Below are 21014 nucleotides of genomic sequence, written 5' to 3' on the forward strand. Positions count from 1 at the left end.
CGGTACTGAGGGAGCGCCGCACTGTCGGAGGGGCGGTACTGAGGGAGCGCCGCACTGTCGGAGGGGCGGGTACTGAGGGAGCGCTGCACTGTCGGAGGGGCGGTACTGAGGGAGCGCCGCACTGTCGGAGGGGCAGTACTGAGGGAGCGCTGCACTGTCGGAGGGGCAGTACTGAGGGAGCGCTGCACTGTCGGAGGGGCAGTACTGAGGGAGCGCTGCACTGTCGGAGGGGCAGTACTGAGGGAGCGCTGCACTGTCGGAGGGGCAGTACTGAGGGAGCGCTGCACTGTCGGAGGGGCAGTACTGAGGGAGCGCTGCACTGTCGGAGGGGCAGTACTGAGGGAGCGCTGCACTGTCGGAGGGGCAGTACTGAGGGAGCTCTGCACTGTCGGAGGGGCAGTACTGTGGGAGCGCCGCACTGTCAGAGGGGCAGTACTGAGGGAGTGCTGCACTGTCGGAGGGCAGTACTGAGGGAGAGCTACACTGTCAGAGGGGCAGTACTGAGGGAGTGCTGCACTGTCGGAGGGGCAGTACTGAGGGAGCGCAGCACTGTCGGAGGGGCAGTACTGAGGGAGTGCTGCACTGTGGGAGGGGCAGTACTGAGGGAGTGCTGCACTGTGGGAGGGGCAGTACTGAGGGAGTGCTGCACTGTGGGAGGGGCAGTACTGAGGGAGTGCCGCACTGTTGGAGGGGCTGTACTGAGGGAGCGCCGCACTGTCGGAGGGGCAGTACTGAGGGAGTGCTGCACTGTCGGAGGGGCAGTACTGAGGGAGTGCTGCACTGTCGGAGGGGCAGTACTGAGGGAGCGCTGCACTGTCGGAGGGGCAGTACTGAGGGAGTGCTGCACTGTGGGAGGGGCAGTACTGAGGGAGTGCCGCACTGTTGGAGGGGCTGTACTGAGGGAGCGCAGCACTGTGGGAGGGTCAGTACTGAGGGAGCGCCGCACTGTCGGAGGGGCAATACTGAGGGTGTGCTGCACTGTCGGAGTGGCAGTACTGAGGGAGTGCTGCACTGTGGGAGGGGCAGTACTGAGGGAGCGCAGCACTGTCGGAGGGACAGTACTGAGGGAGCGCCGCACTGTGGGAGGGTCAGTACTGAGGGAGCGCCGCACTGTCGGAGGGGCAGTACTGAGGGAGCGCCACACTGTCGGAGGGGCAGTACTGAGGGAGCGTTGCACTGTCGCAGGGGCAGTACTGAGGGAGTGCCGCACTGTCGGAGGGGCAGTACTGAGGGAGCGCTGCACTGTCGGAGGGGCAGGACTGAGGGAGCGCCGCACTGTCGGAGGGGCGGCACTGAGGGAGCGCCACACTGTTGAGGGGCAGTACTGAGGGAGCGCTGCACTGTCGGAGGGGCAGTACTGAGGTGCCGCTGTACTGTCGGAGGGGCAGTACTGAGGGGCCTCCGCACTGTCGGAGGGTCAGTACTGAGGGAGCACCGCACTGTCGGAGTGGCAGTACCGAGGGAGTGCTGCACTGTCGGAGTGGCAGTACTGAGGGAGCGCTGCACTGTCGGAGGGGCAGTACTGAGGGAGCACCACACTGTCGGAGGGGCAGTACTGAGGGAGCGCCGCACTGTCGGAGGGGCAGTACTGAGGGAGCGCCGCACTGTCGGAGGGGCAGTACTGAGGCAGCCCTGCACTGTTGGAGGGGCAGTACTGAGGGAGCGCCGCACTGTTGGAGGGTCAGTACTGAGGGAACGCAGCAATCTCGGAGGGGTAATACTGAGGGAATGCTGCACTGTTGGAGGGGCTGTACTGAGGGAGTGCTGCACTGTCGGAGGGTCAGTACTGAGGGAGTGCCGCACTGTCGGAGGGTCAGTACTGAGGGAGCGCTGCACTGTCGGAGGGGCAGTACTGAGGGAGCACTGCACTGTCAGAGGGTCAGTACTGAGTGAGCGCTGCACTGTCGGAGGGGCAGTACTGAGGGAGTGTCGCACTGTCGGAGGGGCAGTACTGAGGGAGCGCTGCACTGTCGGAGGGGCAGTACTGAGGGGCCGCTGCACTGTCGGAGGGGCAGTACTGAGGGGCCTCCGCACTGTCGGAGGGTCAGTACTGAGGGAGTGCTGCACTGTCGGAGTGGCAGTACTGAGGGAGTGCTGCACTGTCGGAGGGGCAGTACTGAGGGAGCGCCACACTGTCAGAGTGGCAGTACTGAGGGAGTGCTGCACTGTCGGAGTGGCAGTACCGAGGGAGTGCTGCACTGTCGGAGTGGCAGTACTGAGGGAGCGCTACACTGTCGGAGGGGCAGTACTGAGGGAGTGCTGCACTGTGGGAGGGGCAGTACTGAGGGAGTGCCGCACTGTTGGAGGGGCTGTACTGAGGGATTGCTGCACTGTCGGAGGGTCAGTACTGAGGGAGCGCCGCACTGTGGGAGGGTCAGTACTGAGGGAGCGCCGCACTGTGGGAGGGTCAGTACTGAGGGAGCGCAGCACTGTCGGAGGGACAATACTGAGGGAGCGCCGCACTGTGGGAGGGTCAGTAATGAGGGAGCGCCGCACTGTCGGAGGGGCAGTACTGAGGGAGCGCCGCACTGTGGGAGGGTCAGTACTGAGGGAGCGCAGCACTGTCGGAGGGACAGTACTGAGGGAGCGCCGCACTGTCGGAGGGGCAGTACTGAGGGAGCGCTGCACTGTCGGAGGGGCAGTACTGAGGGAGTGCTGCACTGTCGGAGGGGCAGTACTGAGGGAGTGCTGCACTGTGGGAGGGGCAGTACTGAGGGAGTGCCGCACTGTTGGAGGGGCTGTACTGAGGGAGTGCTGCACTGTCGGAGGGTCAGTACTGAGGGAGTGCTGCACTGTTGGAGGGTCAGTACTGAGGGAGCGCCGCACTGTCGGAGGCTCATTACTGGGGGAGCGCCGCACTGTCGGAGGGTCAGTACTGAGGGAGCGCCGCACTGTTGGAGGGTCAGTACTGAGGGAGCGCCGCACTGTCGGAGGCTCATTACTGGGGGAGCGCCGCACTGTCGGAGCGTCAGTACTGAGGGAGTGCTGCACTGTTGGAGGGTCAGTACTGAGGGAGAGCCGCACTGTCGGAGGCTCATTACTGGGGGAGCGCTGCACTGTCACAGGGTCAGTACTGAGGGAGCGCTGCACTGTGGGAGGGGCAGAACTGAGGGAGTGCCGCACTGTTGGAGGGGCTGTACTGAGGGAGTGCTGCACTGTCGGAGGGTCAGTACTGAGGGAGTACCGCACTGTGGGAGGGTCAGTACTGAGTGAGCGCTGCACTGTTGAGGGGCAGTACTGAGGGAGCGCTGCACTGTCGGAGGGGCAGTACTGAGGTGCCGCTGCACTGTCGGAGGGGCAGTACTGAGGGAGCACCACACTGTCGGAGGGGCAGTACTGAGGGAGCGCCGCACTGTCGCAGGGGCAGTACTGAGGGAGCACCGCACTGTCGGAGTGGCAGTACCGAGGGAGTGCAGCACTGTCGGAGTGGCAGTACTGAGGGAGCGCTGCACTGTCGGAGGGGCAGTACTGAGGGAGCACCACACTGTCGGAGGGGCAGTACTGAGGGAGCGCCGCACTGTCGGAGGGGCAGTACTGAGGGAGCGCCGCACTGTCGGAGGGGCAGTACTGAGGCAGCCCTGCACTGTTGGAGGGGCAGTACTGAGGGAGCGCCGCACTGTTGGAGGGTCAGTACTGAGGGAACGCAGCAATCTCGGAGGGGCAGTACTGAGGGAATGCTGCACTGTTGGAGGGGCTGTACTGAGGGAGCGCTGCACTGTCGGAGGGGCAGTACTGAGGGAGTGCTGCACTGTCGGAGGGGCAGTACTGAGGGAGTACTGCACTGTCGGAGGGGCAGTACTGAGGGAGCGCTGCACTGTCGGAGGGGCAGTACTGAGGGAGCGCTGCACTGTCGGAGGGGCAGTACTGAGGGAGTGCTGCACTGTCGGAGGGGCAGTACTGATGGAGTGCTGCACTGTCGGAGGGGCAGTACTGAGGGAGTGCTGCACTGTCGGAGGGGCAGTACTGAGGGAGTGCTGCACTGTCGGAGGCGCAGTACTGAGGGAGTGCCGCACTGTCGCAGGGGCAGTACTGAGGGAGTGCAGCACTGTCGGAGGGGCAGTACTGAGGGAGTGCCGCACTGTCGGAGGGGCAGTACTGAGGGAGCGCCGCACTGTCGGAGGGGCAGTACTGAGGGAGCGCCGCACTGTCCGAGGGGCAGTACTGAGGGAGCGCCGCACTGTCGGAGGGGCAGTACTGAGGGAGCGCTGCACGGTCGGAGGGGCGGTACTGAGGGAGCGCCGCACTGTTGGAGGGACGGTACTGAGGGAGCGCCGCACTGTCGGAGGGGCGGGTACTGAGGGAGCGCCGCACTGTCGGAGGGGCGGGTACTGAGGGAGCGCTGCACTGTCGGAGGGGCGGTACTGAGGGAGCGCCGCACTGTCGGAGGGGCGGGTACTGAGGGAGCGCTGCACTGTCGGAGGGGCAGTACTGAAGGAGCGCTGCACTGTCGGAGGGGCAGTACTGAGGGAGCGCTGCACTGTCGGAGGGGCAGTACTGAGGGAGCGCTGCACTGTCGGAGGGGCAGTACTGAGGGAGCGCTGCACTGTCGGAGGGGCAGTACTGAGGGAGCGCTGCACTGTCGGAGGGGCAGTACTGAGGGAGCGCTGCACTGTCGGAGGGGCAGTACTGAGGGAGCTCTGCACTGTCGGAGGGGCAGTACTGTGGGAGCGCCGCACTGTCAGAGGGGCAGTACTGAGGGAGTGCTGCACTGTCGGAGGGCAGTACTGAGGGAGAGCTACACTGTCAGAGGGGCAGTACTGAGGGAGTGCTGCACTGTCGGAGGGGCAGTACTGAGGGAGCGCAGCACTGTCGGAGGGGCAGTGCTGAGGGAGTGCTGCACTGTGGGAGGGGCAGTACTGAGGGAGTGCTGCACTGTGGGAGGGGCAGTACTGAGGGAGTGCTGCACTGTGGGAGGGGCAGTACTGAGGGAGTGCCGCACTGTTGGAGGGGCTGTACTGAGGGAGCGCCGCACTGTCGGAGGGGCAGTACTGAGGGAGTGCTGCACTGTCGGAGGGGCAGTACTGAGGGAGTGCTGCACTGTCGGAGGGGCAGTACTGAGGGAGCGCTGCACTGTCGGAGGGGCAGTACTGAGGGAGTGCTGCACTGTGGGAGGGGCAGTACTGAGGGAGTGCCGCACTGTTGGAGGGGCTGTACTGAGGGAGCGCAGCACTGTGGGAGGGTCAGTACTGAGGGAGCGCCGCACTGTCGGAGGGGCAATACTGAGGGTGTGCTGCACTGTCGGAGTGGCAGTACTGAGGGAGCGCAGCACTGTCGGAGGGACAGTACTGAGGGAGCGCCGCACTGTGGGAGGGTCAGTACTGAGGGAGCGCCGCACTGTCGGAGGGGCAGTACTGAGGGAGCGCCACACTGTCGGAGGGGCAGTACTGAGGGAGCGTTGCACTGTCGCAGGGGCAGTACTGAGAGAGTGCCGCACTGTCGGAGGGGCAGTACTGAGGGAGCGCTGCACTGTCGGAGGGGCAGGACTGAGGGAGCACTGCACTGTCAGAGGGTCAGTACTGAGTGAGCGCTGCACTGTCGGAGGGGCAGGACTGAGGGAGCGCCGCACTGTCGGAGGGGCGGCACTGAGGGAGCGCCACACTGTTGAGGGGCAGTACTGAGGGAGCGCTGCACTGTCGGAGGGGCAGTACTGAGGTGCCGCTGTACTGTCGGAGGGGCAGTACTGAGGGGCCTCCGCACTGTCGGAGGGTCAGTACTGAGGGAGCACCGCACTGTCGGAGTGGCAGTACCGAGGGAGTGCTGCACTGTCGGAGTGGCAGTACTGAGGGAGCGCTGCACTGTCGGAGGGGCAGTACTGAGGGAGCACCACACTGTCGGAGGGGCAGTACTGAGGGAGCGCCGCACTGTCGGAGGGGCAGTACTGAGGGAGCGCCGCACTGTCGGAGGGGCAGTACTGAGGCAGCCCTGCACTGTTGGAGGGGCAGTACTGAGGGAGCGCCGCACTGTTGGAGGGTCAGTACTGAGGGAACGCAGCAATCTCGGAGGGGTAATACTGAGGGAATGCTGCACTGTTGGAGGGGCTGTACTGAGGGAGTGCTGCACTGTCGGAGGGTCAGTACTGAGGGAGTGCCGCACTGTCGGAGGGTCAGTACTGAGGGAGCGCTGCACTGTCGGAGGGGCAGTACTGAGGGAGCACTGCACTGTCAGAGGGTCAGTACTGAGTGAGCGCTGCACTGTCGGAGGGGCAGTACTGAGGGAGTGTCGCACTGTCGGAGGGGCAGTACTGAGGGAGCGCTGCACTGTCGGAGGGGCAGTACTGAGGGGCCGCTGCACTGTCGGAGGGGCAGTACTGAGGGGCCTCCGCACTGTCGGAGGGTCAGTACTGAGGGAGTGCTGCACTGTCGGAGTGGCAGTACTGAGGGAGTGCTGCACTGTCGGAGGGGCAGTACTGAGGGAGCGCCACACTGTCAGAGTGGCAGTACTGAGGGAGTGCTGCACTGTCGGAGTGGCAGTACCGAGGGAGTGCTGCACTGTCGGAGTGGCAGTACTGAGGGAGCGCTACACTGTCGGAGGGGCAGTACTGAGGGAGTGCTGCACTGTGGGAGGGGCAGTACTGAGGGAGTGCCGCACTGTTGGAGGGGCTGTACTGAGGGATTGCTGCACTGTCGGAGGGTCAGTACTGAGGGAGCGCCGCACTGTGGGAGGGTCAGTACTGAGGGAGCGCCGCACTGTGGGAGGGTCAGTACTGAGGGAGCGCAGCACTGTCGGAGGGACAATACTGAGGGAGCGCCGCACTGTGGGAGGGTCAGTAATGAGGGAGCGCCGCACTGTCGGAGGGGCAGTACTGAGGGAGCGCCGCACTGTGGGAGGGTCAGTACTGAGGGAGCGCAGCACTGTCGGAGGGACAGTACTGAGGGAGCGCCGCACTGTCGGAGGGGCAGTACTGAGGGAGCGCTGCACTGTCGGAGGGGCAGTACTGAGGGAGTGCTGCACTGTCGGAGGGGCAGTACTGAGGGAGTGCTGCACTGTGGGAGGGGCAGTACTGAGGGAGTGCCGCACTGTTGGAGGGGCTGTACTGAGGGAGTGCTGCACTGTCGGAGGGTCAGTACTGAGGGAGTGCTGCACTGTTGGAGGGTCAGTACTGAGGGAGCGCCGCACTGTCGGAGGCTCATTACTGGGGGAGCGCCGCACTGTCGGAGGGTCAGTACTGAGGGAGCGCCGCACTGTTGGAGGGTCAGTACTGAGGGAGCGCCGCACTGTCGGAGGCTCATTACTGGGGGAGCGCCGCACTGTCGGAGCGTCAGTACTGAGGGAGTGCTGCACTGTTGGAGGGTCAGTACTGAGGGAGAGCCGCACTGTCGGAGGCTCATTACTGGGGGAGCGCTGCACTGTCACAGGGTCAGTACTGAGGGAGCGCTGCACTGTGGGAGGGGCAGAACTGAGGGAGTGCCGCACTGTTGGAGGGGCTGTACTGAGGGAGTGCTGCACTGTCGGAGGGTCAGTACTGAGGGAGTACCGCACTGTGGGAGGGTCAGTACTGAGTGAGCGCTGCACTGTTGAGGGGCAGTACTGAGGGAGCGCTGCACTGTCGGAGGGGCAGTACTGAGGTGCCGCTGCACTGTCGGAGGGGCAGTACTGAGGGAGCACCACACTGTCGGAGGGGCAGTACTGAGGGAGCGCCGCACTGTCGCAGGGGCAGTACTGAGGGAGCACCGCACTGTCGGAGTGGCAGTACCGAGGGAGTGCAGCACTGTCGGAGTGGCAGTACTGAGGGAGCGCTGCACTGTCGGAGGGGCAGTACTGAGGGAGCACCACACTGTCGGAGGGGCAGTACTGAGGGAGCGCCGCACTGTCGGAGGGGCAGTACTGAGGGAGCGCCGCACTGTCGGAGGGGCAGTACTGAGGCAGCCCTGCACTGTTGGAGGGGCAGTACTGAGGGAGCGCCGCACTGTTGGAGGGTCAGTACTGAGGGAACGCAGCAATCTCGGAGGGGCAGTACTGAGGGAATGCTGCACTGTTGGAGGGGCTGTACTGAGGGAGTGCTGCACTGTCGGTGGGTCAGTACTGAGGGAGTGCCGCACTGTCGGAGGGTCAGTACTGAGGGAGCGCTGCACTGTCGGAGGGGCAGTACTGAGGGAGCACTGCACTGTCAGAGGGTCAGTACTGAGTGAGCGCTGCACTGTCGGAGGGGCAGCACTGAGGGAGTGTCGCACTGTCGGAGGGGCAGTACTGAGGGAGCGCTGCACTGTCGGAGGGGCAGTACTGAGGGGCCGCTGCACTGTCGGAGGGGCAGTACTGAGGGGCCTCCGCACTGTCGGAGGGTCAGTACTGAGGGAGTGCTGCACTGTCGGAGTGGCAGTACTGAGGGAGTGCTGCACTGTCGGAGGGGCAGTACTGAGGGAGCGCCACACTGTCAGAGTGGCAGTACTGAGGGAGTGCTGCACTGTCGGAGGGGCAGTACTGAGGGAGTGCTGCACTGTCGGAGGGGCAGTACTGAGGGAGTGCCGCACTGTCGGAGGGGCAGTACTGAGGGAGTGCCGCACTGTCGGAGGGGCGGTACTGAGGGAGCGCCGCACTGTCGGAGGGGCAGTACTGAGGGAGCGCCGCACTGTCGGAGGGGCAGTACTGAGGGAGCGCCGCACTGTCGGAGGGGCAGTACTGAGGGAGCGCTGCACTGTCGGAGGGGCAGTACTGAGGGAGCGCCGCACTGTCGGAGGGGCAGTACTGAGGGAGCGCCGCACTGTCGGAGGGGCAGTACTGAGGGAGCGCTGCACTGTTGGAGGGGCAGTACCGAGGGAGTGCAGCACTGTCGGAGGGACAGTACCGAGGGAGTGCTGCACTGTCGGCGGTGCTGTTTTTCGGATGAGACATTAAACCGAGGCCCCCGACTACCCTCTCAGGTGGATATTAAAGATCCCGTGGCACTATTTTGAAGAAGAGCAGGGGGAGTCTGGAATCATAACTGGAAACAATCTGGTCCGTATGGGTTGAGCCACTCACTGGATAAAGTGCCCGCTCCAGCGGGGGCGCTCACCCGTTTTTAACGTGTCTCTTTTCCTCGACAGGGTCTTGGAACCGACGAGTCGTGTGTGATTGAAATACTTGCATCAAGAAACAACAGGCAGATCCACGAGCTGACTAAAGCTTATAAAGAAGGTGGAGTTAATACAGAAACCTCAGCTCATCCAAAACTCAGCTGCCCGTGTCCTAACTCGCTCCTATCCAAGCCCCGTTCAATTGTCACTCCCTGTGCTCGCATCATTGGTTCCCAGTCTGGCAATGCCTCGATTTTAAAATTCTCATCCTTGTTTTCAAATCTTTCCATGGCCTCGCCCCTCCCTATCTTTGTAACCTTCTCCAGCCCCCACAAGCCCCCGAGATATCTGCGCTCCTCCAATTCTGGCCTCTTGAGCATCCTGGATTTTCATCGCGCCACCATTGGTGGGCATGCCTTCAGCTGCCTGGGCCCTAAGCTCTGGAATTCCCTCCCTCAACCTCTCTGCCTTGCTACCTCTCTTTCCTCCTTTAAGACCCTCCGTAAAACCTACCTCATTGACCAAGCTTTTGGTCACCTGACCTAATATCTCCTTATGTGACCCGGTGTCAAATTTTGTTTGATAATCGCTCCTGTGAAGAGCCTTGGGATGTTTTAGTACGTTAAAGGTGCTATATAAATAGAAGTTGTTGTTGTTGATTTACCCACAGCTCCCCCCACCCTCCGCTGACTCATACTGGGGTACAGTTCCATGGCTGTAGGACACCCCTCCTTACCCAAGTGGCTGTTATTCTTGTGTGACCCCACATCGTGATTTTACAGCAAGAAGGAGGCCATTCAGCCCATCGAGTCTTTGGCGGCTCCTTGTTAAAGCAATCCAAAACTAATCCAAAACCAAATTGACGGGCAGGAAAAGACCAGCTGGTCCAGCAAGTCTGCCGCGCACACCATGATGGCCGGAGCATCAGGACTGGACTCTTCCCTCCTGGTAGTCCTGGGAGAGGCAAAAACCAGCAAATATAACCGCGGGCCAATAAGGGGGAAAAAATACTCAGAAAATTCCTCTCTGACCCCTTCAGGCGATCAAGACCAGTCCAGGAGATCACCTAATCCCACTCCCCTCTCTCTTCCGATAGCTCAATATCTTTACATAGATTTACATAGAATGTGCAGCACAGAAACAGGCCATTCGGCCCAACTGGGCCGTGCCGGTGTTTGTGCTCCACACCAGCCTCCTCCCACCCTGCTTCATCTCACCCTATCAGCATATCCTTCAATTCCTTCCTCCCTCATGTGTTTATCTAGCTTTCCTTTAAATGTATCTGTGCTGCTCACCTCAACCACTCCCTGTGGTAGCGAGTTCCACATTCTCACCACTCTCTGGGTAAAGAGGTTTCTCCCGAATTCCCTATTGGATTTGTTAGTGACTGCGAAAAGTGATTGAGGGATCTGGTGAGTTATGTTCCCTTTTATTATTTTTTTTGGATGCACGGCCCCTTTAAGGGGCTGATGGCTCATTTCAAATACCGCGCATGCGTGGTTTTTCCCATTTAAATGCCGCTGAGTTGGCTGCGCGAGTGCTCTGGAGTGTAGCACTGCCCCCAGCTTAAAGGAAGCATTGATGGTGGGTGGGGTTGGGGATATGGGGAGAAGGTGGGTGGGTGGGATTGAGGGATGTGGGGAGAAGGTGGGTGGGATTGAGGGATATGGGGAGAAGGTGGGTGGGTGAGGTTGAGGGATATGGGGAGAAGGTGGGTGGGTGGGGTTGAGGGATGTGGGGAGAAGGTGGGTGGGTGAGGTTGAGGGATATGGGGAGAAGTTGGGTGGGTGGGGTTGAGGAATATGGGGAGAAGGTGGGTGGGTGGGTTTGAGGGATATGGGGAGAAGGTGGGTAGGAGGGGTTGAGGGATATGGGGAGAAGGTGGGTGGGTGGGGCTGAGGGATATGGGGAGAAGGTGGGTGGGTGGGTTTGAGGGATATGGGGAGAAGGTGGGTAGGTGGGGTTGAGGGATACGGGGAGAAGGTGGGTGGGTGGGTTTGAGGGATATGGGGAGAAGGTGGGTAGGAGGGGTTGAGGGATATGGGGAGAAGGTGGGTGGGTGGGTTTGAGGGATATGGGGAGAAGGTGGGTAGGTGGGATTGAGGGATATGGGGAGAAGGTGGGTGGGTGGGGTTGAGGGATATGGGGAGAAGGTGGGTAGGAGGGGTTGAGGGATATGGGGAGAAGGTGGGTGGGTGGGTTTGAGGGATATGGGGAGAGGGTGGGTAGGTGGGATTGAGGGATATGGGGAGAAGGTGGGTAGGAGGGGTTGAGGGATACAGGGAGAATGGGTGGGTGGGGTTGAGGGATATGGGGAGAAGGTGGGTAGGTGGGGTTGAGGGATATGGGGAGAAGGTGGGTAGGAGGGGTTGAGGGATACAGGGAGAATGGGTGGGTGGGGTTGAGGGATATGGGGAGAAGGTGGGTAGGTGGGGTTGAGGGATATGGGGAGAAGGTGGGTAGGAGGGGTTGAGGGATACGGGGAGAAGGTGGGTGGGTGGGGTTGAGGGATATGGGGAGAAGGTGGGTAGGAGGGGTTGAGGGATACGGGGAGAAGGTGGGTGGGTGGGGTTGAGGGATATGGGGAGAAGGTGGGTAGGAGGGGTTGAGGGATACAGGGAGAAGGTGGGTGGGATTGAGGGATATGGGGAGAAGGTGGGTGGGTGGGTTTGAGGGATATGGGGAGAAGGTGGGTAGGTGGGATTGAGGGATATGGGGAGAAGGTGGGTGGGTGGGGTTGAGGGATATGGGGAGAAGGTGGGTAGGAGGGGTTGAGGGATATGGGGAGAAGGTGGGTGGGTGGGGTTGAGGGATATGGGGAGAAGGTGGGTAGGAGGGGTTGAGGGATATGGGGAGAAGGTGGGTGGGTGGGTTTGAGGGATATGGGGAGAAGGTGGGTAGGTGGGATTGAGGGATATGGGGAGAAGGTGGGTAGGAGGGGTTGAGGGATACAGGGAGAATGGGTGGGTGGGGTTGAGGGATATGGGGAGAAGGTGGGTAGGTGGGGTTGAGGGATATGGGGAGAAGGTGGGTAGGAGGGGTTGAGGGATACAGGGAGAATGGGTGGGTGGGGTTGAGGGATATGGGGAGAAGGTGGGTAGGTGGGGTTGAGGGATATGGGGAGAAGGTGGGTAGGAGGGGTTGAGGGATACGGGGAGAAGGTGGGTGGGTGGGGTTGAGGGATATGGGGAGAAGGTGGGTAGGAGGGGTTGAGGGATACGGGGAGAAGGTGGGTGGGTGGGGTTGAGGGATATGGGGAGAAGGTGGGTAGGAGGGGTTGAGGGATACAGGGAGAAGGTGGGTGGGATTGAGGGATATGGGGAGAAGGTGGGTGGGTGGGGTTGAGGGATACGGGGAGAAGGTGGGTAGGAGGGGTTGAGGGATGTGGGGAGAAGGTGGGTGGGATTGAGTGATATGGGTAGAAGATGGGTGGGTGGGGTTGAGGGATGTGGGGAGAAGGGTGGGATTGAGGGATATGGGGAGAAGGTGGGTTGGAGGGGTTGAGGGATACGGGGAGACGATGGGTGGGATTGAGGGATATGGGGAGAAGGTGGGTAGGAGGGGTTGAGGGATGTGGGGAGAAGGTGGGTAGGAGGGGTTGAGGGATGTGGGGAGAAGGTGGGTGGGTGGGGTTGAGGGATGTGGGGAGAAGGTGGGTAGGAGAGGTTGAGGGATGTGGGGAGCAGGTGGGTAGGAGGGGTTGAGGGATGTGGGGAGAGGGTGGGTGGGTGGGGTTGAGGGATGTGGGGAGAAGGTGGGTAGGAGGGGTTGAGGGATGTGGGGAGAGGGTGGGTGGGTGGGGTTGAGGGATGTGGAGAGAAGGTGGGTAGGAGGGGTTGAGGGATGTGGAGAGAAGGTGGGTAGGAGGGGTTGAGGGATGTGGGGAGAAGGTGGGTGGGTGGGGTTGAGGGATAGGGGGAGAAGGTGGGTGGATGGGGTTGAGGGATGTGGGGAGAAGGTGGGTAGGAGGGGTTGAGGGATGTGGGGAGAAGGTGGGTGGGGTTGAGGGATGTGGGGAGAAGGTGGGTAGGAGGGGTTGAGGGATGTGGGGAGAAGGTGGGTGGGGTTGAGGGATGTGGGGAGAAGGTGGGTAGGAGGGGTTGAGGGATGTGGGGAGAAGGTGGGTGGGTGGGGTTGAGGGATGTGGGGAGAAGGTGGGTGGGTGCGGTTGATCTATCAGAAAGGGACAAGCTTGTCGTAGGAAATAGTCTCTCCCTTGCAACTCATTATCTTTAATCTTCTTGTGTTGTGCGCAGTGTATGAATCAGACCTGGAATCAGATATCGTTGGTGACACATCCGGACACTTCAAGAAGATGTTAGTGGTGCTCCTGCAGGTGAATGCTACACTGACCATTCTGTGTGTATGAATAAAGTGTTCAAAAGGTGTTATTTTGCATCTGCATAGGAACAGGAGGAGGCCATTCGGCCCCTCGAGCCTGTTCCGCCATTCAGTGAGATCGTGGTTGATCTGTATCTTAACTCCATCTACCCGCCTTGGTGCCATATCCCCTAATACCCTTGTCTAGCAAAAATCTATCAATCTCAGATTTGAAATTATTAATTGAGCCCCAGCATCTGCTGCGTTTTGTGGGAGAGGGTTCCACACTCCTACCCCGCTGTGTGTGAAGAAGTGTTTCCTAACTTCTCTCCTGATTGGCCTGGCTCTGATTTTAAAATTATGGCCCCGATTTTCTGGCCGCCGTCGGGCGGCTTTTCATGCGACCGGGGGCAGAAAATCGGCGAAAAAGCGGGTCGGGACCCCCCAGCCTGATTCCCCGCCCCGTCCGACTTTCGGACTGCCGTTTCTGCGCGCCCCGCTTCAGTCCCGGCTGCCGCTGGCGGGACTGGTCGTCAGAGCACTAACAAGCAATTATCTGCTTGTTGAAGTGGATTTTCCCGCGCCGTTGCGACTTTGGGGCTTTCCCCACCTGAAACCCGCCTGTGGGGAACCCCGCTGCTGAGAGCTGGCATGAAAACAGCTGGCTTGCTTGCTTGCAGCAGCAGGTCGCTGAGGGTTGAAGAGATTTAAATAGGCAGCATTTGCAGGCTGCAGGACCTTGTTGATCAAGGCTTGGGGGAACTTTTTGAAGCCTTAGGAGCAGCTGCAGAAAGTTGGAGCCTCACACACTTCTCCAGTGTGAGCTCCTGGGAAGCCCCTCTCACCACCCTAACTCAGGACCTCCTCAACGGAGGCATCTACGAGAAGCATGGGAGGCCTTTGGGACGTTCCCTTCCTGGCATTAGAGGATCTCCAACAGCAGAGGCGGCAGCAGCAGAACCAGGAACAGCAGGATGAGCACCAGGAGCACCAGGCTGCTGCTCACTCACCTGAAGCTGCACAGGCCAGAAGGGGCCAGCGCTTGGAAGTGGCTTGAGAGCACCTTGCTGCGCTTTAGGGGGCCAGTGGGACCCGTTTCTGCACTGGCAGTCCTACTCAGAAGGACTTCCATGAAGATCTGGTTTCTCTGTTCAGCAGATGGCCAACGCTCCTCAAGAGATGTCATTCTCTTATGAGCACTCACCATGTTTTCCATACCCTGGCGAGTTATCTCCTCCATGGAGGTTGCCAACCTTTCCATGGTGATGCGTTCATGCGCCAATGACTCCACAAAGGCTCTGCTCATGGTCGCTATGGACTCCTCCATTTGCTCAGCACTCGCAGTGACCCTGGAGACAAAACCTGCCAGAGACTCCTGCATCTGTGCATGGAGAGCCATCACCTCTTCTCTTGCGGATGGACCCAGAGGCAGAGGGTCGACATGCAGCACAGCTGAGCTGAGCTGGCAGAGTCCTGCACCCTCCGACGAGGACTCTCCACTGCTGTCCCTGTCTCCAGAATCTGCTGAGGCTCACTTGTGAGCTGTGAAACACCAGGTGACAACACTATGTCCCGAAGGTCCCCCCGAGGTGTGAGTGTCTGCGCTGGTGCTGGGTGCGTTTACTTCTGCTGATGCTGTGACCTCAGAGGTTGGAGCTTCCTATGAGGAGTCTGGCTGCACAGCCTCTTCCTCCTCCACAGTGAGGACGGGGTCTCTGGTTGGTACTGTGGGGACGTAGAGGAAGGAGTTAGAGATGTAATGCCAAGGTTCTTCTGGTGACTCCCAGCGAGTTGGCATCTGCTGACACCTGCATCCATGCAGCATTGGTCTCAGTGGGAGGCCTTTTCCTCCCTGACCTAGGGAAGAGGACCTCCCTGTGGGCCCTAACCCCATCCAGTGATGCCTGCAGTGAAACCTCGTCGAATTTGAAGGTAGCTCGGGGTCTGGCACTGGCCACAGCTGCTGCAGGCTCCTCTGCCATCCTGTATGGTTCGTTTGGAAGCCTTCAGAGGATGCAGTGCTTGCTATGGACCTTGAAAGCACCACGAATGATGACATCATACTGTGGGGATTTCTGACTCAAATTGGACAATTAGCAAGGCTTCCCACATGCTGGGAATTAATTGGCCAATTGAGGGAAAATTGCGTGGAGCTGGCTGACACTTTTTTATGTGTGTCAGAAACCCCACATTCGGGGAAACCCGACCATTTCCCACACAAGCCGAAAATCGGGGCCTATGTCTCCTTGTCCTAAACTCCCCCACCAGCGGGAAAAGCTTCTCACCATCTACCCTATCAGTTCCTTTCAAAATCCAAAAAACCTCAATCAAATCACCCCTTAACCTTCTATATTCCAGGGAATAGTTTGTGTAATCTCTCCTCATAATTTAACCCTTGGAGCCCTGGTCGCATTCTGGTGAATCTGCACTCCACTCTCTCCAAGGCCAATCTATCCTTTCTAAGGTGCGGTGCCCAGAGCTGTACACAGTGCTCCAGATGTGGCCTAACCAGGGCTTTGTACAGCTGTAGCAAAACTTCCCTTTATATTCTAGCTCTCTAGTTATAAAGGCTAACATTCCATTAGCCATTTTGATAATTTTTTGTACTACACTTTAGTGATCTGTCTACATAGATTCTTAAATCTCTTTGGACCTCCACTGTTCCCAGCTTTTCACCATTTAAAAAATACTCGGATCTATTCCTAATGCTCCAAAATGGATGACCTCACACATATCTACATTGAAATCCATCTGCCAGTTTCACCCACTCGATCGATCAATGTCGCTTTGTAATTTTATGCTCCCGGCTGCACTACTTACTATACCAACAATCTCTGTGTCATCGGCAAACTTTGATATATGGCTCTCTATTGTGTTATCCAAGTCATTAATAAATATAGTGAATAGTTGAGGCCCCAGCACAGATCATAAGAACATAAGAATGTAAGAAATAGGCGCAGGAGTAGGCCATACGGCCCCTCGAGCCTGCTCCGCCATTCAATAAGGTCATGGCTGATCTTTGGCCTCAATGTTACTTTCCTGCCCTATCCCCAGGTCCCTTGGTATCCAAAAATCCATCGATGTTTGCCTTGAATTTACTCAACGACTGAGCCTCCACAGCCCTCTGGGGCAGAGAATTCCAAAGATTCACCGCCCTCGGAGTGAAGAAATTCCTCCTCATCTCAGTCCTAAATGGCCGACCCCTTATTCTGAGACTGTGACCCCCTGGTTCTAGACTCTCCAGCCAGGGGGAAACAGCCTCTCAGCATCTACCCTGTCAAGCCCTCTAGATCCTTGTGGGACACCACAATGTAGGCCTTTCCTCAGTGACTGAAGGAGTGCCATCCAGCCTGGGGAACAATATTCGTTTGTTACAGATTGGTCCAATCGTCCATCTTTTATGCGTGAGGGGAGACGCTGAGTGGCAGCAGGTCATTCTCACGGTCAACTCGGGTCCTGCATTGATGAGGGGGCTGTCTTATGAGGAGAGATTGAGCCTATACTCTCTGGAGTTTAGAAGAATGAGAGGTGATCTCATTGAAACATGTAAAACTCTGATGGCGATTGAATGGGTAGATGCAGGGAGGATGTTTCCCCCGGCTGGAGAGTCTAGAACCAGAGGTCACAGTCTCAGGATAAGGGGTCGGCCATTTAGGACTGAGATGAGGAGGAATTTCTTCACTCAAAGGAACCTTTGGAATTCTCTACCCCAGAGGGCTGTGGAGGCATAGAAGCATAGAAGATAGGAGCAGGAGTAGGCCATTCGGCCCCTTGAGCCTGCTCCGCCATTCAATGAGATCATGGCTGATCATCCAAATTCAGTACCCTGTCCCTGCCTTCTCCCCATATCCCTTGATCCCTTTAGCCTTAAGAAATATATCCAACTCCTTCTTGAATATATTTAATGAATTGGCCTCTACTGCCTTCTGTGGTAGAGAATTCCACAGGTTCACCACTCTCTGGGTGAAGAAATTCCTCCTCATCTCTGTCCTAAATGGCTTACCCCTTATCCTTAGACTGTGACCCCTGGTTCTGGACTCCCCCGCCATCGGGAACATCCTTCCTGCATCTAGTCTGTCCAGTCCTCAGTCCTCAGAGGCTCAGTCGATGAGAATATTCAAGGCTGAGATCGATAGATTTTTGGACTCTAGGGGAATCAAGGGTCTGGAGATAGTGCAGGAAAGTGGAGTTGAGGTCGATGATCAGCCATGATCTCATTGAATGGTGGAGCAGGCTCAAGGAGCCGTGTGGCGGAGCAGGCTCGAGGGGCCGTGTGGCGGAGCAGGCTCGAGGGGCCGTGTGGCCGACTCCTGCTCCTAATCCTTATGTTCTTGTGCCGTCGATGCACCTGGGCTTCCCAGCATGAGTCACCAGAGAGCAACCCGGAGTGGGAATCTTGGCAGATGAACCCCGTTCCCGATCCCTGCCCAGCGTGGTGTTCGGTGTGGCTAATAACTGTAGCAGTCCGACCGCTGCCCCCCTGGAAATCATCAGTGAACTCAGCACAGACCAGGCATCCAACCTGGGACTGGTTCCACACCAGGGGGTGAACTTACTCAGGTCGACAGCCACAGTGTAAACACGCTCTGCTAATTTTGTGGAGGACGATTTTCATTTCATAGAATTATACGGCACAGGAGGAGGCCATTCGGCCCATCGTGCCTGTGCCGGCTCTTTGAAAGAGCTCTCCAATTAGTCCCACTCCCCCCTGCTCTTTCCCCATAGCCTGGCAAATTTTATCCCCTTCAAGTATTTATCCAATTCCTTTTGAAAGTTACTATTGAATCTGCTTCCATCGCCCCATCAGGCAGCACATTCCAGGTCACAACAACTCGCTGCGTAAAAAAGTGTTTCCTCATCTCCCCTCTGGTTCTTTTGCCAATTATCTTAAATCTGTGTCCTCTGGTCACCGACCCTCCTGCCACTGGAAACAGTTTCTCCTTATTTACTCTATCAAAACCCCTTCATGATTTTGAACACCTCTATTAAATCTCCCCTTAGCCTTCTCTGCTCTAAGGAGAACCATCCCAGCTTCTCCAGTCTCTCCACGTAACTGAAGTCTCTCATCCCTGGTACCATTCTGGTAAATCTCCTCTGCACCCTCTCCAAGACCTGGACATCCTTCCTAAAGTGCGGTGCCCAGAATGTGGAAATATTTTTCGCACACAGTGACCGACAGTGTGATATTCTGTGGAAGATGTGAAGTAAAATTGCATTTTCTACAACACAAACAAATGTCTTATTATCCCCTCCATTGGTCACATAAAACATGTGATCGATTGATTTTTGTTGGGTAAGGATATCAAGGGATATGGAGCAGAGGCGGGTGAATGGGTTTGAGGTACAGATCAACCATGATCTAATGGAATGATGGAACAGGCTCGAGGGGCTGAATGGCCTCCTCCTGTTCCTGTGTTGCAAATAGAGTTTTAAGAAAGACACGAGCAATGAATCTTTGTTTCCTCCACTCCTTGTGTCTTCTAGGGAAGCAGAGAAGAGGACGATGTTGTCAGTGAAGAGCTAGTGGCCGAAGACGCAAAGGTGAGGCTCACACCTCTTGCTTGGACCCCTACCAGTGCTGAACTCTGACTGACCGCCTCCACCCTGTATGTCAACTCACCTCCCCAACACCAACCACGTTCCAAGCACCCACGGCTGTCAGGAAAGCAGAGGGTGTAGCTGAAGTCTGAAGGCACTAAAGTCAATCTTCAGACCAGAGAAAGAACTTTTATTTCTACAGCGCCTTTCACAACCTCAGGACGTCCCAAAGCGCTTTACAGCCAATGAAGTACTTTTTGAAGTGATGCATTTTGATAGGAAGAGCAAGGAGAGGCAATGATACAATTTAAGAGGAGGTGCAGGACAGAGAGACCTGGGGGTGTACGGACACACGTATTTGTAGGTGGCAGAACAAGTTGCGAAGGCTGTCCAAAAAACACATTGGGCTAAAAATTCGGTATCGCCGCGCCAGGTCTTCAGTGCCCGAAATTTTGCGCTCGCCTGGATTCCCGTAGTGCCCGCCTGAAATTCAGTTGCGCCGCCCCAAGACGGAGGCGGGCGCTATTGCAGGGTTTGGCCGCCTCGTTTGGGGCGATGAAAGTCAGTTTCAGGCGTCCAGCTGCCGCTGCGGCAGGCTGGGGTACTGCAGGCCTCCTCCTTCTCTTAAGGAGGAGCTGCCTGCAGCCGTGAGATCGCCGCTGGATTCCCCCGGCAAATGAGCCCGGCACCACGGAGAAGTGCCGGGCTCGCGGGAGTCAGACACCAATGCCGCGGGGGGGGGTGGTGCAGGAGTCCGGGGAGGGAGGTGCGGCCAGGCGGCCGCCGGGAAAGCGGCCGGCCGCCCCTCCACCTTTATGCGCCGGCCTCTCGGAGCTGCAAGGCACCGTTTTTCAAACGCTGTTTGCGGCCGCTACGGGCGAGGCGGCCGCAACTGAATTTGGCCATCGGCACGGAATAGCATTGGAACCGGGGCGCTGCGCACACCGATGACGTCATCGGTGCCGGCGCAGCGCTACCGGCTAACGCCGATGTTAGGGACCAACTGAATTTCGGGCGCTAAAAAACTTCCGGCGCAAACCACTCTATAGCCAATAAGTGGGCGCAAACGCGACTGAATTTCTAGGCCATTGGATCCTGGGCTTTATAAACAGAGGCATCGGGCAAAATGGGGATTATCCAAAAAACTGCCTGTTAACGACCTGTTATCAGGCAGTTAATTGGCACTAATCCCCTTCCCGCCTCGGGGAGACAGGACCCGGCGCGGGTCAGCTACCCGCCCCCTGGGAAGATGTCACGGAGGCGTGTTGGGGGCGGGATGGGTACCCGCTCCCGGATTCTGCCATTTTCCCAGCAGTCCCACCTCCATACCCGCCTCCCCAGGACTGGCAAAATCGCCCCCTTGGTGTTTGTGGGAGCTTGCTGTGCGCAAATTGGCTGCCGTGTTTCCTACAATATAACAGTGACCTCATTGGCTGTAAAGCGCTTTGAGGCGTCCTGAGGTTGTGAAATATGAATGCAAGTGCTTTCTTTTGTTATAACGGCTCCTTGTGCTCAGACTATGACCCGGGACCATTATTGGATTTGAGCCGTGGCCCCTTAATTGACTATCGGACCCTGTGGGCTCGAATTTCATTGGGCCGTGGAGGCGGGATTGGAGGCGGTGGGGGGTTAAAATCACTAAATCGGGGGGCATGAACCCATCCCACCCCCAACCCACCTCCATGCCCGTTTCCCAGGAGTCGGGTATCCGACCTGTGCTGGGACCCGCCTCCCCGAGGTGGGAAGGGGATTAGTGCCAATTAACTGCCTGTTAACAGGTAGTTAACAGGCAGTTTTTAGCCTAATCCCTATTTTTAATGTTGAAGTGTGGGATTCCCGACGGCTCCAAACCACACCAAGTTAGAGGAGGTGGACCGTTGGGATGAAGGGCTTGGAGGGGTCGAGATGTCCGGTGTTCAGGTGAGTGATGGGTGCATGAGTGCAAAGGTAAGTGTGTTTGGTCTGTGTGAAGTGTTTAAAGAAGTTTTACATACCTTTACTTACCTTTACAGCCTTCCTTCCTTCAGGTCTCGGGAGTCTCTCATCTCACCGGCACAGAAAATTGTCAAAAATTGCAGCATTCAGCTTTCTGTTCCGGGGAGATCTCTAAATCATCCTGAGAGGAAGGAATTAACCTGGAGTACAGATTGTCAGTGTTTGACA

The 21014-nt window shown here is 58.1% G+C and overlaps 1 protein-coding gene across 3 annotated transcripts in view; it reads left to right on the forward strand.

Annotated features, from left to right (window-relative positions):
- anxa6 (annexin A6) overlaps positions 1-21014 on the forward strand; it is a 196547-nt gene that overhangs the window by 98814 nt on the left and 76719 nt on the right. For all 3 annotated transcript variants that reach the window (XM_085996006.1, XM_085996007.1, XM_085996005.1), the window contains exons 6-8: positions 9024-9114; positions 13250-13329; positions 18798-18854. In XM_085996006.1, the coding sequence (XP_085852132.1) occupies positions 9024-9114; positions 13250-13329; positions 18798-18854 (228 nt within the window). The remainder of the gene's footprint in view (positions 1-9023; positions 9115-13249; positions 13330-18797; positions 18855-21014) is intronic.

Source organism: Somniosus microcephalus, chromosome 8, assembly GCF_052327205.1.
Source record: "Somniosus microcephalus isolate GS21.2 chromosome 8, FLI_Smic_1.0, whole genome shotgun sequence".
NCBI classification, from domain to species: domain Eukaryota; kingdom Metazoa; phylum Chordata; class Chondrichthyes; order Squaliformes; family Somniosidae; genus Somniosus; species Somniosus microcephalus.